We start from the raw sequence: 17,011 nt of genomic DNA, 5'->3' as shown, positions 1-17,011 counted from the left end.
TTAAAATCAATAAATAAGACATTCCTTAATTTCAAGAATATGATACATATATTTTAATAGTTCAGAATCCAGAAAGGGCCAACTATTATTTTCTTCCCCCTTTCAATTTGTCGCAGACAAATAGTCAAATCAGGCATTGTATCAAACAAATACCTAGGCAGATAGTCAAATTTTGATGGTTTACAAAGTCTTGTACGTTTTTGATGAAGATCTTTGGAGTTTACAATGTTTTGAATGTGAGAATTCATCAATTTCATGCTTTTCTCTAATATTTTTCTCTCCAAATTATATATTTTAACCATCAACGTTTTAAAAAAATCTTTATTTTATGGCATGCTGAAAATCTCAAGATAAAAGCTCGTTTAAGGACTAGATCTAATTTATTTACAATTGTATGGTGCAAATTTTTACAAAACGTCTCTTCTAGATGAGCAGAAAATTATTTTGTCTAAAATAAAATGAGCAAAAGAATCAGAAATTTATTGTAAGTAAAAACATTTGACTATTTGCCTGCCACATATGAATTAATTTTTTTCTAAAAAAAAAAAAAAAAAAAAAAAAAAAAAGAAAGAAAAGAAATTCAGGACTTCATGCTGACAATTTATTTAGTCAAATGCTCATGAGTTATTGAACCCTGCAGAATCTCAAATGAATGTTTAAAAATGATAAAATTTTCACCCCCTCCCAAAAAACACCTCCAGGAAAAAGCTGTGCTTGGTACACTTTAGTTTCTGGTGCTGTTATCTGACCCCATAGTCCCCTGATAGTTTTTTACTAAACAGGATGATAGGAAGGAAACTAACAATAATTCACGACCAGAAACATTGGGGGAGCATCTTTATTTTACAAATTACTATCCTTAAACAGAACGACCTGTTACAAGCCCTCTAGAAAGGACAGCGGAAGACAAAGTGAGAAAATAAAATAACCTGGAATCTTCTCTTCGACCCTCTAGGTTTGATGTTTTTACATTTTAAAGTATCAAAATTTTTCGAATTTTAAAATTCATCATAATATCCAACGATCTAGACATAGCTGAGATAAGACAAGTATATTTGAAACTGAGCTTCAACATCACAGCCTGTTGACGAGACTTCACTCTGATTATTTACACGAATAATAGCAACCTCATGATGACTTTGATTGGTAGTCGAGATTTTGGAAAACAAACTGTGCGATAGGTTCACTTAGATGAAAACTGAAAAGCTGTGGTTTCTTTGATAATCAAGGTCTCAGCGGTAAATGTTGCACTTATCCTTCAAAGATTGAACTGATTAGGAAAACTAATTTTTGGTTAGAGGTTGATTCCAGTTTTTTGTACTCAAACAAAAAGAAAATAAAGGGAAATAATCTTATTAAGAACTATGTACCTTCTTCATGCCAATTACTATTGACAGCCAAACTAATCAAAACAACATGCACTGAACATCCTCCCTAAACTGGGCACAGACTTCAAAAAAAGGCAAAGCCTTTCACCAATGCAATAAAAATAAATACGCTTGACAGTGATAAAATTTCATACTACTCAAATCCATTCAGTATAATATTCTCATTATTTAGTTCATGCGAAATTGTAATCTTCAGACTGATTTAGGGGCTACTTCATTCAATAAATTGCTTTTAAATTGTGTTGCCCTTCAGAGGCGCAGCGAAGCAGCTGATATCAAAATAATCCATTTGTTTCGGAAATTAAATGTACCGAATATTAAATGACATAGTCAAAAAGTTAGTTTATTTTAGAGGGAAACATTGAATATTTTATAACCACAGATCAGTGGACAATGATTGAATAATTTTAATAACCATCGATTAGAGGATAATGATTTTTAAAGGTAAAAGATACTATATACTATAATAAAAAATGAGTTCTCACAAACAAATATAAACTAAGTTTGCATAGGTAGCTCACACTTAGCTGCGAGAGATTAGGAATAGGATCAAATGCTTCTGCATTTAAAATCAAGCTGAGGAGAACAATCAGTCGGTACTGCTAAGGGGTGCAAAGAAGTTTTTTCATATGATACGGAGCACCATTGCTTAAAAAGAAACAAAATGAAAAAAAACCTGCAAGATTTCTACATCCCAATCTTCAATTGTATAACTTTCACCGACTTAGCAAGGGAAAATTATTCTAATATTAACTTCTCCTGATAAATTCTCTTGAAAGTAGACCCGTAGGATTTTTTTCACGGTGACAAAAAAATTTAAAAAAAAATTACGTCCAATTCATCCTTTCACTGTACATTTCCAGATTCAACAAGCATTTTTTAAGACTTTACCTTGCTCTACACTGGAATACAGTGGTTAATATCCCTTTGGATATGAGGGCCTAAGGGTGTTTACAAATTTAGGATTCCGATTGAATTGATTCAAGAAAACTTGCAATGGTGAAAGTAATTATTCTTTACTAGACAGTGAGCATTCTTTTTTTCTACCTTTTATGTTTTCCAATATCTGAGTCAATAAAGATCCCCACCAAAAAAACAGGATGAATTAAACATTTGAAATCACAGAGCTAAACTTATTTTTGAGTTAGTGTTCCAAAGTGACACCTTGAGAACATTAATATTATAAAGTACGGTCAGGATAGACCTACAAGTATTACCCTCGTATTCATGTTATAAAACACAGATTTGATGAGATTATCTTAGCCGCTTTCTACTTCAGTATCATCATCCGTGTCTAGACCTATATCAATATCAATCTGAGAATGAAAATCTGAGAGATAATCACGCAAAGCACCCAGAAATGATGTCACACTTTGAGTCAGCTCAGTGACATTGGTTCCAAGCTCAACATCCCTGAAAAAAAGCAAACGCAATGAATGTAATATTTGGTATCAAACTTTAAGAATTTACTTTAAAATTCTTGAAAGTAAGTAGAGAATAACAGACAAGCTTTTGTAATCGAACGTAAACATCAATGGATCTGTCACTTGTAAGAGATACAACCCAGTGAATCAATTTCTTCTCACAGGTAAAATCGGACGAAAATTAGAATGGACGTAAAAAAAAAAGTCCGAGATCTCATCCTCAGCGTATAATCTCCATAGTTTGTGACATACTTTTGCCCTGGGTTCACAAGTAGTTTTTCTCAGTGGCCAGCAATAAGGATTGCTCAAAGAGAAGCCCAAGAGAGCTTGATCTACTAAATAAGCAAACAATCTTGTGAACTGTTACAAACATTCCTTATGAATAATTCCAATTGGTTTACAAAGCAAAACAGAGAAATAAGGAGGAAATAAACACCTAAAATCAGTTGAAATCATACGTAAAAAAAGCTTGCAAGATTTTCTGTACATTTAAAGTTAACTTTCTTACATTTCTACACAGGCAAACCTGGTTGCCAGCAACTGAGAAAAACTGCCCGTAGATGTGGGAAATTTGAAAAAGTACGTTCCAAATAATGCAACTATGCTCTCTAAAGAGTGGATTCCAGATTTCCTTGATGCCCATTGAACTTTTTGTGTAATTCACTTGCAGGAATTATATTCACCTGGCTGTTCCTTTGCATACAACCAACCCACTATAAAAAAATATTATAACATCAATATACTCTATATGAATTTTGATAGGTTTAATAACTTCCAGCAACAAACAGACTACATTTAGTCATGAGAAACTGCTATTTCTGGCTCATTTTGGAAACAACATACAAGCCATCAGGTTGCCTTTGCAGATGGATGGTTTTATAGATGAATCAAGAGAAGCAGTTCCTTGTTGCAGAATCAAGTCCAAATGTGGATTGCATCTGACCGAACTTGCCTCTGATTTTTAAAATTGAAGTTATTCCTCAAACCCCACTTTACAAAGGAGGAATTTTCCACTAGCTCAAGCCCAGTGAGTGCAAGTTCCCTGATGCTAAAACTCTACAAACGAGCGAGCTAAGGAGGAGACATTAAACAAATCGCCACAAATGAAAAAAAAAAATTTCTTCGTGTCCTCAATGGAGAATTTGCATGTGACTAAAATTCTGCAAATTTCATGTTTAAATGACACTACTTAAAGAAGTAAGTACAAGGATATCCTTGGTTTCTAAATTGAACAATTATTGGCGGAAATATGAAAAAATAACCTAGTCTACTAAAATGCATGTGATTAAATGGAAAATGCCACCAGATGACCTCACAAGGCGGCACATTTTCTCACTTTTAAAACTATTTTTCCACAATTGAGGATTTTAGAAACAAATTATGAAAAAAACAGCAAACCAGCTCATTAAGCACTCTCAGGTGTGGCAATAAACTTTTTTGGAGCATATTCTCCATTTCTAATCATTTTATTCAGAAAGTTTTCACAAACTTATGTTTTTAATGGAGTTGACAATTCTATAGACCAGCTATTCAACAGGGAATTCTACTTCTGCCTATCAGCAAGTTCAACTTGTTTTCATTAAATTTGTATTTGAATTCGTTTTAAAATTATGGATGGACTGAAATTGCATTTGAGACTGGACTGACCTTGCTATGGCTTGTCCAGCTGGCTCATTGATATCATAATTTGGCATGAGAGAACGGAAAAATGCAGAGAATGCATTGGCATTTTCCATGTTGAGCGTAGGGCGATTTGGTCTATGATAGATGGTAGTTCCTCCTGGGGGAGGTAATGGATCAAAACTGTAAAGTGGCCCGTGACAGTCCTGATTAAAAAGAGAGAAGCAAAAGAAATTAAAAAAGTTCTGAGAGTATGGAGACAGATCAAAATCCTTAAATTATGCCGGGTCATTTTTTTAGAGTCTACACAGGATAAGTTTATGTGCTACTAAAGTGCAACAGAGGATCCGCCAAATTGATTCTTGCATTTACTTTAAGTGCTGACCTGAAAACGGCTGATCTTCTGTCACGCTCTAGAAGTGCATAAACTTATTTGGCAAAAAATCAATAAATACATAACAATACAAGTAAAATCGATTTTTTAGACCACAATATAGGCTTTTAGACAAGGTATGAATTACAACTCATAACATAATTAATTAGGTACAACATAACTTCTCATTAAGATTTTGTTGTGAAAAACTAATCACATTATGGGAAGTCAATCCACTCTTACACAAGATATAAGTCTTCACAATTAATGATGATTAAATGACAAAAATACTGATGGCATCATTAGTAAGATCTAACTTTTGTTCAATATGTGTTGAAACAATTTGTTAATATCTTGTTCAAGAGTTCATTTCCAAACTTCCAGTTGTGTGATTTGTTTTCTACGACAGATTTTGAAGAGAAAACACTTGACTTTCTTTCTGGTTGAGACCTTTTCTAAAGGCCCATTCTAGTTGTGATGAACTTCTCTCCGACAACTGATCTGACAAAATGATAAATGTTCAAGCTCAACTATTTCTGCATGAAATGTTAAGAGATTGATGTATACAACTAACTGGTGTAGCCTTAGGTTTGTTGCCTTCAAAGAGTTGGGACTGACAGATAGAACTCTAAATGAATTGAAATAAACACTTACAGCAGTGACTGATCAAATTTTTGTTACGTTTCTTCAGATGAAAGCAACTGGTAAAGGTAGGTGTTAAGTACTTACCAATAGATTGATGGGTACTTCTTTCAAATCAGACAAGATTAAATGACGCAGAATATTCCGAGGGGTTGCAGCCTTGTACCAAGTTTCTACTTTACTTCGTAAGTCTCCAACTTCTGAGTCTTCTTCATCAACTCTTCCTAGAACTGCATGGGCATTGCTTTCAAGCCATGCTAACAAGTCAGGATCCCGCCAAATGTGATGGCACCGTGTCACATAAAGAGCTTCTAACTGTTTCAGAGATGTGCTGGTCCTGAAAATAAAAATCATAAGTGTGTTACCTGAGCGAGCAGAAATGAAGTAGAGCAGTAATAAAATGAGGGTGGTTTTTTTTGCTAATTCTGAAGCCCTCACAAATGTTACTTCTAGGTAGATTGTTTTGAATTGAATGCCAGAAACTTCATGGATCAATGTTTTAAACTGAAATGAGACTGTTTTGTTCTGCTATCGGAGCCATTTTAAGGCTCATTATATATGATCTTTTATGGCTCTTCTTAGCTTTTTTTAAAAATTGATTTATTAAATTGAGGACATAGTTATCAACAAAAAGTCTTCACATTGGTTACTCAATCCATTTCTTTTGGGGGGGAAAAAAAGGAAAGACTAAAAACATGAAGGGAATTAAAATGGCCACTTTTGAAAATACATCCCCCCTTGAAATGGCTCAAACAAAAAAATATCCTAGAACAAAATACTCTTATTTCAGGCTGAAAAATCCATCTCTTAAGTTTTCACCGTGCGATTTAAGACACCCTACATTTTATATGACTTTTGCTGATGATTTTTTTCTTGCAAAACATTTTTGCTAGCAGATAAGAATGATCTAGAAGATTTAAGATTGCAGGAAATGCTGAAAGGTTACAAAAATGAAACGTCTGCGCAAGGATGCAAAAAGTTCTTGGCTATACCACTTATCAAATAGGCCTCCCGATTAGGAGATCCTTCCTAACAGGTTAAAACTGAGTAATGGTGGCTGCTGCAATTTTGATATTTAGTTTGAAATAATAAAGCGTTGCTCAAGGTACAGAGGTAATCCACCAATTTCTTCAGGTCACTGAGATAACTGAGATTCAGCAGATTACATCGAGTTGTCGCGACAACTTGCCACTCCCTTCAAGTTAATGGGATAAAAAATAAGCTTAAGATTTCTTCAAGCTAACAGAATTATTTTTTCCAATTAATGAGGTTCTTATCTTTCAGTGAAGGGGTGTGTCCATTTCCTTTGAGTTACTGAGGTTTCTGAGTTATCAAGGTTCAAGTCAAACTGAAGGAATCAAGAAACTATAATTGTTTCTTTGAAATTAAAAAAAAAAATTACGTTTGCTGATTGAAGAAGGAGTGACCCATCACTTTTGAATCAGGCTGAATTCCACATTTTTCTAAGAGAGGGAATAGGACACCGGGAAATAGTATTAACGCTCTTTGTAGACATTCATTGGCCTTCTCTACATCTTTACCGCCGGTTAACAGGAAATGAGCGATAGCTGTCCCATAGGAGAAATTAGGAAGCTGAAAAAAGACATATGAGCAAATATTAACAAATTTTCAAAGAACCTTTGAGACGAATCGTACCCAAGAAATTCCATAAGCAGTTGGTAATAATCATTTAGGAGGAAAAACTGCTCATGCATGGACATCAGCCATAGAAAGGCAATGCTGCCTCTTCTATTCAATTTAAATGTCAATTCAAAGTTATTTCTTTTTAACGTGTGATTTCATTCTTACACAGATGCTTACTCTCAAACTCTTTCCCTGTAATGTGTAAAAATCAGAGGATATTGATGACAATGGGTCAGTTGCCCTATTTACAGAATTAGGTTCTGATTATTTTCGATTACAGATAGGCAAAAAATAATTAGGTTTGTTCAAACACTAACTTTTTATGCCCAATATTGACAGATTCACCTTTCAAAAAACGTGGCATATGATGTGATCCATTGTAGTGGGGTTTACCATGGTTTCTTCCACCTTGATTACATCTGTGTTTTAAGTCGAGCAACCAGTGTAAATGTGTGTATTACTCAATGAGGAAATGAAGGTGTAAAAGACCATGGTATGAACTGATGCAGTGGACGACATCTCAAACCACGCTTTGTGAGGGGCAATGTATCTTTTTTTTCCGGATTTTCAAACAATCAAGTCACGATTCTGTGACTTCGACGACTGACCCATTGGCAGTGTGCATCTGAAGATCGAGAACTGAGTGCAAATATTGAATCTTTTTAGTAATTTTAAAATACAATCTTGCTGCTATCTTGGAGAGATGATCCTTTTGGTTACGTTGATAAAACTATCTCAGCTGGTATTTCTGATAGCCATAACTTTGGGCTAAAATATCAAAGAAAATCAAACATGTATAGAACTGGGCCGAGTTGGACAGATCGGCAGCAAGTCGCATTTTGGAAAAAAGAGGTTGGGAGTGGTTTTGAATTTGACAAGTCTTAATTTTTCTCCTGTCGAAAATTCAAAGTCAAGAAAAAATATTTTGTGAAAGTAGTCTTTAGACTTTGTTCTTAACACTGAGTTTTATGGAGGAATACAACTTTGCGGCTCTTTTTCTTGGTTCGAACTTGGTGAAAATTGGGACGTTCCTGTTAGACTCAGTCGAACTTGAAAATCTTAAACATAGCTATTCATGGTGTCAGATACAAAGATGAATAGTTCTCGTCTCCTCAGATCCTTACTGTCAAATTTACAGACCTAACAGTTTCCTGAGGCAACCATGGTCACACTTAGTAGAAAGACACTTCGAACAACTTGTTGCATTTTCCCAAGAAATTTCCTCAAAGCACCTGAAGGTGCACTTTATTTACTTTTTTCTGACTCCAAAATTTATTTAATTCTATGAGTTTGCCCTGATTTTTGTCGGGCCTTTGATCAAATCCTCCACTTGACTTTATTTTCTCACTATTGGGCTATTGAAATTTACCAAGCTCATACTCAGGAACTTGATTAAATTTAATGGGCTTTCTCTTGCATTAGTCTAAAACAGAGAAATATGATTTCATATTATGAACATGACACAAAGGCAAAAAGATTTGAATCATACCTGATTGATGTTACGGGTCACAGTCCATTGGTCTGCCGCTGAAAGAAACCAAGAATATTGCTGCGCTCGAATTGCGTAGAAGTCTACACTAAGGGTGATAGCCAATGGGTCATTCACTGGATCCAAGGAAAGTAAAAACTTACTCAGCTCCAGCGCAGTGCGGTAGCAAGCTCTCTGTCCAACGAGGGTCAAGTGCTTGAAAAGCGCTATGAAAAGGGCCCTGAAAAGAACAAATACAATTAATAAGCATCTTTCAAGGAGGTAAAGGGGAATAATTCTGATCATTTTAGCAATTTAAGTGCTAAACCGTGCCTAACTTAGTGCTGGTCTAACCAAAGATAGCTTCAGAAGCGTCTGCTTGAGTGCAAAAACGTTACCTAAATAAGAGAGATGAAAAGACATTCATTAAAAAAAAAAGAAAAAAAAGAGAAATTCAAGTTCTTGGGGCTTTCATTTTGAATCCTTACGATCTTACTTGTCCAAAAATAGATGTGTATTGTGTACATGGTTGCGGATGCTATTGAAGCAGCAACCAGGAAAAGAAATTGGTGTCAAATATGTTTTGCAGAAGAAGAAGACTGCTTCTTCTGCAAAAAGGCTACTAGATCCTAGTTTTACATTAGCCATTATTGATTAAGTTTACAGAGTAAAGACTTGAAATTTTACCCAAGGATGCTCAAGGGCAGTAACTGAAACCTTTTTTATGAAGGTTTAAAAAATAGTTAGCGGCTTTGAAAATGTGCCGTTCCAAGCAATCAATAGTATTTTCTTCCAAAACTGGGTCTTCCGCTGCATGCTTTTAACCAAATAATGCCTCAGTTACTAACTTATCGTTAATGAAAATTATGAAGTTTAAATAGTTATTTGGCAGATATAATTCGACACACAGCCCATGGTCTTGGCATTTGAAAACATTGAGGTTGTTAATGTGGCACTTACAAGAGACAGGTTCGGAAATTGAAGAGAAAAAGAGCGTATCAGATGTTGTACACTTGAGGTATTCTTACATGCATAAAAACCATCAAATGACCAATAGTGAAACCGCTAATATAAATGCGTTACATCAAGAGACCAACCTGTTTTCTTGTAAATCATACTCAAGACGGGAGCTAGCACTAGTAGATGCAAAAGATGGGTGGAAAAATGATTCCAGAATGAATAAAGCGCGTTCTAAGAATTCAGAGCTCATGGAAAAATCTTCACTGAGTCTGCAAAACTCCGATAGTTGAAGTAGAGCATCAACATGGTACGGATGATTGTCGATTATTTTCTGTGGGGGGGAACACAAAATGAGGACAAATTTCAGTAAAAGTACACAAAATATGCAATAAACTAAAAATTTGAAATTTTCGGAAAAAGGGTGTAAAATCTATGGGTCAGATGGCTCATCCATTTACAGCAATAACATAATAGCTCAAGAACTTGGGGAATAGTTGAAGTTCATTGTTTAATTTCTTCAGATACGAATGTATCATTGTAGGAGAAAAGCAAACTGATTTCAAGCAATTGGTCCTGTGACTTCTTCCTAGGACCTGAATTTTGTTCCCTGCAGTGAAAATGATTTGTCCTGCGATCTTGGTGTGGTCTATCTGTCATACCATGTATCGCATTGATTAGATAAAAAATCTCAGCAGATTCCGACTTTCAAGCCAAAAAAGGTTGACAGCCTCTGCACATAACGATAGTGTAAATCGGCAATCTTATAACTCAGTTTGCGACGTCACAAACTTCCTGTCATACTTTATTTTTTAAACAGAAAACTACTCAACAGCAATTCTTTAAAACTGCCATGATTTTTCTTCTCTGTGCGAAGAAAATTCTGCAAAAACTTCAAGGAATGTCATTTGTACTCCTTTAAAAAAATAACAAAGAGGCGGAGATTTTCAGGCACCGCAAATGAGTTATAGGACTGCCAACTTACACTATCGATAAGCCTAAAAAATAATTCTCAGTAAAAAAAATTGCAAAATTCAAAGAGATGGAAACAGAGTTTTTCTGGAAAAAAACGTAACATTTGATATATTAACACTTGTATCAAATGCAATGTTTTTTCCAAGGATAATCCTTCTTCCGTTTCTCTGAATTTAACAATTATGTCAAATGATTTACACCCAAATAGAAAAATTCAAGTCAATGGGTTTTTTTTAGAACTACCTGATGCTATTACAGTGATGACAAGCAGAAAATAATATACATTTTTCAACTAGAGAAAATTGCTATACTTACTACAATATTATCAGGGTTTCCACTATCAACAGCATCCAAGAACTTCATCTGAACTTGTTGATACTGAGGATGATGAATGTACTGATAAACGTTGATTCCATTGCTGCTTGAAACCAGTTTCATTTCAATACCTATCAATCAGAGATTAAATTGAGAAAGATCTTACGAAAGTGATAGATTGAGATGCACCACAGGAAAAAGGGACTTCCAATGAAAAAAATCAAAATTGAGATAACTATACTTTTGTATTGCAAGGTTAGTTCTTAATTATTTGTTTTATTTGTTTTATAGCTTTCTAACAAGCTATTATTGAGCTCATTTGGTCAAAAATTGACATTTTTTAGCAACTTTTTGCGACAGGTAAAAAAAGTTTGAACTGATTCCTTCTCAGTCAGTCGCATGCTCATTTTCATGTTCCAAGTTTTATTTTTAGCTTTTGTTCGAGTTGAGAATGGGCATGCAACTAATTAGAGGTTCCTTGGCTGTGTTTTTTGCCATTTTTATGTTTTACCCACTTACTAAGTGAATTCCTTCGTTATAGAAATGTATGAAACAAATTTTTTTCTGAAACAAGTGATTATTTAGATACCTATTATTAAAGTTACCTGGTTTGCCAATTGGAGGCCAATTATTCTTTGGTGTAACAAACCATGTTGTTTTCATGTGACCACGAACCCTGCCTCTCTTCTTCCTGAAATTAGATTTGCAAAGTTTTTTAAATACACTTAACATGTTTTACACGTAAATAATTAATTATGAATTTGGCAGAGAGGAGTTGTTTTGTTCCATTTTACACTCTCCTTATAATTTATACCATTCATTTATTTGTACCGATACGTTGTGCATCCAGTGCATCCAGTACAGTTTTTGTAAAATTACCCTTCAGTGTTTGAAAAAATTTGAGTTCTTTGCGCAATACAACTTAATATTATTAATTAGAAAACTTAACAAAACAAAGAATAAAACTTACATTTCAGTTTGCTGGACGATCTTTGAACCAAAAATTCGTTTTAACTCGTTATTGGGGTTAAGATTGCGCTGCTCTATGGAAAGAATATCTTTGCTTCTGCATACAACTACCTTGGGATCAGAGAATGATGGCTCTATTTCACCAAGCATTTCATTGACTTCTCTTACAGATCTTTCCACTTCATCCTGCAAGAAAAAAAAAGGGGGAGGGGGGGGGAGAACACATTAGTGAAACACTAAAAAATAGACTAAATATCACAGGAAAACTTAAAATGAGTCAAAATTTTGTATAAGACGGGACTTTATATCAAAACCTTACTCACTTCTGTACAATACGTCATTGTTAGGGCAATACTTCTCAAAAAAGTGACTTTTGTAGAGAGACTAACTACAGAACAAGCATAACGCTGTGTAAGTAACAGAACTCACAATGGAAAACTTGTTGAAATTCTGCAACACAGCTCAATATTAGTTATGTATAAAATGAACCTGTAACCTTCCTTGTCTAGCCTTATCTTCCTTCTTATATGCTGGGTAGGGTGAAAAGTAATGTGTTGAAACATTTAAAAAAAAAAAAAAAAATCAAGCAATTCTGGGGCCTTAAAATAATGTTTAAATTAAATAAATTTTAAAGCCCCAGTTTTAATGTAAATATTTACAATCAAACTAGAGACTTCTTTTTCAAGTTTGGTGGCAGGTATTTATTTATGTTGTCTCAGGTAGAATGCTTTTTAAAATACTTGGAAAAAAATGTGATGGGTACTGATATTTTTTAGGAGTTTGAAAATTGTACGTACCTAGTAAGGCTTGTGACTAAGTTGTAAATAGTCAGAATTCAAGAATTTTAGGTACGTAAAAAGTTCATGATCAAAGAGGTGAAGAAAGGTGATTTGTACTTTTTATGTATTTTTCTTGTAAAATATACTACATAGGTAATTCATTTTTGGTCTATTTAACTACTTTTATACAAGTTTTTTACAATATTTTGTTTTGTAAATTTTATAGTATGTACTATTAAGGGTGTGCCTACTTGTGCCTTTTTTAATTGAGACACTACACCATCATTTTCTTTTCAAGAAATCTGACTAATAACTGAAATTCGTAACTGCACAGGCAACTTTCTTTTTTAAGGAGAGTTCTCTTTCTAAAACGTGTAAACCTTACCTCTGCATTATCCTCACTACTCCTTGCGTTTGCAGGGACTCGGTGAGCTTTCCTTTTCTTTTTCTTTTTCTTTTTCCTTGAAATTTCCTTGGTTTCAACTTGTCCCAGATCATTGTTCGTCAAAGAGCTGGTTGTTTCATGATCATCATCCTCCTTCACTTCCGATTCTGAGTGGGACTGCTCATTTAACTTTAAAAACAAAAAGAAATGTTAAGTAACCAGATACACAATTATTGCAACTGACATATTACAATGTCACTTCTTTATTTTGCAATTATTTAATTTGAAAAAGTTTGTGTTCTGTTGATTTGGTGCGGATGAATCAGAAACAGCCGAAACAGATGATTTCGTTTCATATTTTCATGCATACTACCATTCTATTAGAGTTAATGCTAAATACTTGGTTGGTCGACTTCTGACAAAGAATTGTCATTTACTACAATGATGATGAGAAAGTCTCTTTTTGAAAAGCAATGAATCTTTGTTTTTTGGCTAAGTAAGTTGCATGAAAGAACCCTGCAAATAAAACCAAGGGATCCAAATGGTGGTATTATCTGGTCTGATGTTCTTTGGGACCCATTTGAGCACAAGAGGCTTCAAAATTGAAGTATCAGTGTGCAAATTGTATGGGAAGCAGGGCTGAATATTACATTTTTAGCAGATTGTAGAGGAATAAGCGGATGCAACATCAGACTGGTGATTGAGGAAAGTTTCTTTTCAATCATTGGCCGGGAAGATGAAACTGACAAAAAGAACCAACTTTCGAACAGATGATGAGCATGCGACACAGTGTCAATTGTATTAAACGCTTTCAAACAAAGACTCAGTAGATATCTGACCCAGCAGTAATGGCATGATTTCTTCGGAGAATGCTAGAAAAAGGCTGAAAAGCTTTGTTTTTCTTATACCTACTTGACCAGTTGAAAGTTTCATGTATAAAACATGTTACACTCGACGCCAAATCCCTTGGTTTCAAGTAAGGGGTATTTCATATCTCAGCTCAGTATGCCTTATTATTTCCTTCACAACTGAATTGCTTGTGAAAAAAATTGGCCCTGACACTTACTTTGGAAGTATCAGAAACCAGTTTCATTTCAGTTGAGCTTAAAACTAGAAATGAATCTCTCATGGTTATGGGTATGAATCTCTCTACGGTCATGGTTCGACAGTACTAGTGGTCAACATAAGTTAGAGCCCATTTCAGATAACTAGTCCTTTATCGCTGTATGCACGGAATAAGAAATTCCTTACTACCTACATGCATATAGCTAAAAGGGACAAGTTGTCTGAAACAGGCTCTAATTACTTGTAATAGGTAAAAGAGGTGACGATCATCAGGCCTGATATAATAACCTAAAAGAAGAGAAAGAACCATCCCTTCTTCTAATTATATTGATAGTGTGGATGAATGGTCACCACAGTTTAAATGTATCCTGATAGAAGAATACTTATGACACAGAATGTCTTCAAATAAAAATAGTACCTGTTGATCAATCAATCCTTCAAGAAATATTTTGGTACAGGAATTTTCTTGGATAGAACATGATTGCAGACAATTGAGCAGGACTTAATGAAATTAAAACTCTATAAATGACAAAATAAGAACGCCAATACGAATGCAGTTACAATTAAGTGTGAATGAAGTAAGAGACAACTAGTATATAGTTTAAGGTACTTCTACAACATCAAAGCAGTCTGCTGCTCACAGTCTATGCGTATCTCCAAAACTTAGCGTATTACATTGAACTGCTACCATGTTATTGATGCTACAAGAGCATGCTCTCTAGTACGCATTCTTTCAAAGACATTAAACGCATCTTGGTTCCTGCTAAAGACAGATGGAAAGCATACACGAGGTGACATGATTACAGTGATTCTGATAAAACTTTGCATAAGAGCATTCTCCTTGGAGGGATTACACAGATGGCGAAAGAAAAAATCTACGCCGCAAGAAAACTCACCACATCATAGCGGTTAAGATTCAGCTGCTTTTTCCTTGCCCCACTTGAATGGGAGAGATCACCTTCAGCATCACTTCCATCTTCAGGTAAGAATGTGATATCTTTCTCACCCTGCAGCCCTAGTTTCTTGAGGACTCTTGAAGACATAGTTTACTTTACAAGATGGGAACAACACAAATCATCATACTACAAATGACAAGGTGTTGTCTACGCAAGAGGTGAGGATAAACACAAACACAATGATAATGAAGTAGTCATCTGCACACGTTTTTAGCTGAGAGAACAGTCTATAAGAACAAACCACGACGGCAAGTTATCACTTCCCAGACAGACAGGAAAAACTAATTTTCATTATTAGAAATATGTAGCTACAAGGGAGAGATATTTTTAGACATCACACATGGTACTTCAGCACAGTCATAAGATCTGGATTCTGGAGATAACAACATGGAAGGATAAATGACTGCACTACGAGAATAAATAAAAAAAAATACAAATACATTATCAGCATGCATCTGAGCCATGGGGATGCCAGATGATGAGGGATGAGTTTGAGGATTTTTGCGCTCAGCAGAGATGTTTTCAGGAGCATTGGGGGAACTAGTTAGGAGGAGGGGGGAGAAATATTACCCTCTCCTGACTTCAAGAAATATGAGGGCTTTTGCTAAGTTAGCTGTGTTGCTAGACTTTCATTGTGGAATTTGTAATTCTACCAAAAATATTTCCATGTGAAGATGAACCATCAAGCTAAAAATTTAACTCAGCATTCGCACAAATTTATAAATTTTTTTTGTGGCACAATGGTACAACTTCTGGGAAACATCCTGTTAAAGGTAACGAGGCACTTAGCATATTTCTTGAAAAATTTGCTAAAAAAATATCTTTGCACATTTCTGCTTTTGATAACTTATACCTACAAAAGTACATAACGATCCAAAAAGTGGTGAATTTTACCAGTCAGGCATCAAGGGGTGAAATATGGGAGCATAAATATAGCATTAGGTACCTAAGATGACATTTGAATCAGTGAGTTCGAAAATACACCAACTCGGAAAAAAAAATTTTCAGGAAACACCTAAAACTTCGCAGCGGGCGAAGAAGTTAGTTTAAGAAAAACTTTTTTGGTGCCAAAGGACGCAAGAAGTACTCTAGAGACTTTAACGCACCAAGTTTCAGATACTGATTTTTCATAGTCTGCCCTGAAAAATTTATATTTTTTGACCTGAATAACGCTTGCATATTTATATAACTTGTTGGCACAAGGTATACTGAACCGAAAAAATAAAACCGCATCGGATAGTCGCCCGTTTCCCTTGATCGGCCAAAAATTGGTATTTCCAATGAAATTCTTCGATTCTTCCCTTTTCCCGTCGCCGCGCCGTTTCGAGCACTTCCGATTGCAATTTCGAAATATCCTTTTGCGTGCAGATGCTTCTACTTATCCATAAGTGTTACTAAACCGTAAAAAAGTGAAAATCGAAAAAAACCCGTGTTGGAGTGTTTCCGAACTCACTGATTCATTCATGCAGCTGATAGTTGATAAAAACGATGTGTTGAAACGTAAAATCGAAAATCCCGGGGAGGCAAAAATTGAAAAATGCTAACTGTTGAACACGTAACACGTTGCACAGTTTTAGTCCTTTTCATGCAGTTAACTAAAATAAAATACCTCATAAAATATTGCTTCTAATGATTATTTTTAAATGTTTGGACATAAAAACCAGGGAGATATAGAAAATAAAATTTAGTCATGAATTTAGATGACCACGTTTGTGTACATAATGGGAATTCGGATTTATATCTCCGATGTACATGATGTGAAAGATATTTCCCGCCATTCAAGCTGAGCTTCAAATCTGCGCTAAATGCAAGAAGGCGCGCTCTCTCTGGTAGGTTTCAAGTGTGTGTCGAAGACGTTTAACTACATATCACTTAACTAAAAAACCATGACACAAAATCTATTAACATATGTCTGACAGTTATATCTTTTTAGTTTGCTTTTCTTACATGTTCAAATTAGCCTGCTGGCCAACGACCACGTTCCTCTTTGTACAGGTAGGTATTCTCTGTTGAAGGGTCCCATAAAAAAGTTTTTTTCTCACTTATTCATT

The 17,011-nt window shown here is 34.9% G+C and overlaps 1 protein-coding gene across 1 annotated transcript; it reads right to left on the bottom strand.

Annotated features, from left to right (window-relative positions):
* Positions 1–820: 820 nt before the first annotated feature.
* On the bottom strand, positions 821–15,393 carry Nulp1 (Nuclear localized protein 1). The gene is made up of 11 exons (XM_019055149.2): positions 14,901–15,393; positions 12,940–13,128; positions 11,777–11,961; positions 11,412–11,497; positions 10,807–10,937; positions 9,657–9,850; positions 8,581–8,800; positions 6,850–7,040; positions 5,535–5,784; positions 4,460–4,638; positions 821–2,801 (listed from the first exon to the last, which is right to left on the bottom strand). The coding sequence occupies exons 1-11, from the start codon at positions 15,045–15,047 to the stop codon at positions 2,648–2,650; spliced, it is 1,926 nt and encodes a 641-aa protein (XP_018910694.2). The 5' UTR covers positions 15,048–15,393; the 3' UTR covers positions 821–2,647.
* Positions 15,394–17,011: the final 1,618 nt, after the last annotated feature.

Source organism: Bemisia tabaci, chromosome 2 (assembly GCF_918797505.1).
Source record: "Bemisia tabaci chromosome 2, PGI_BMITA_v3".
Taxonomy (NCBI): domain Eukaryota; kingdom Metazoa; phylum Arthropoda; class Insecta; order Hemiptera; family Aleyrodidae; genus Bemisia; species Bemisia tabaci.
This window is presented reverse-complemented; position numbering and strand designations above follow the sequence as displayed.

Coding starts and splice junctions, on each gene's coding strand:
- Nulp1 (XM_019055149.2), bottom strand. CDS start 15,047: ATGTCTTCAAGAGTCCTCAAGAAACTAGGGCTGCAGGGTGAGAAAGAT. Junction 10,938..11,411: donor GCCTCCAATTGGCAAACCAG/GTAACTTTAATA, acceptor TCTGATTGATAG/GTATTGAAATGAAACTGGTT. Junction 9,851..10,806: donor GAAACCCTGATAATATTGTA/GTAAGTATAGCA, acceptor TCCCCCCCACAG/AAAATAATCGACAATCATCC.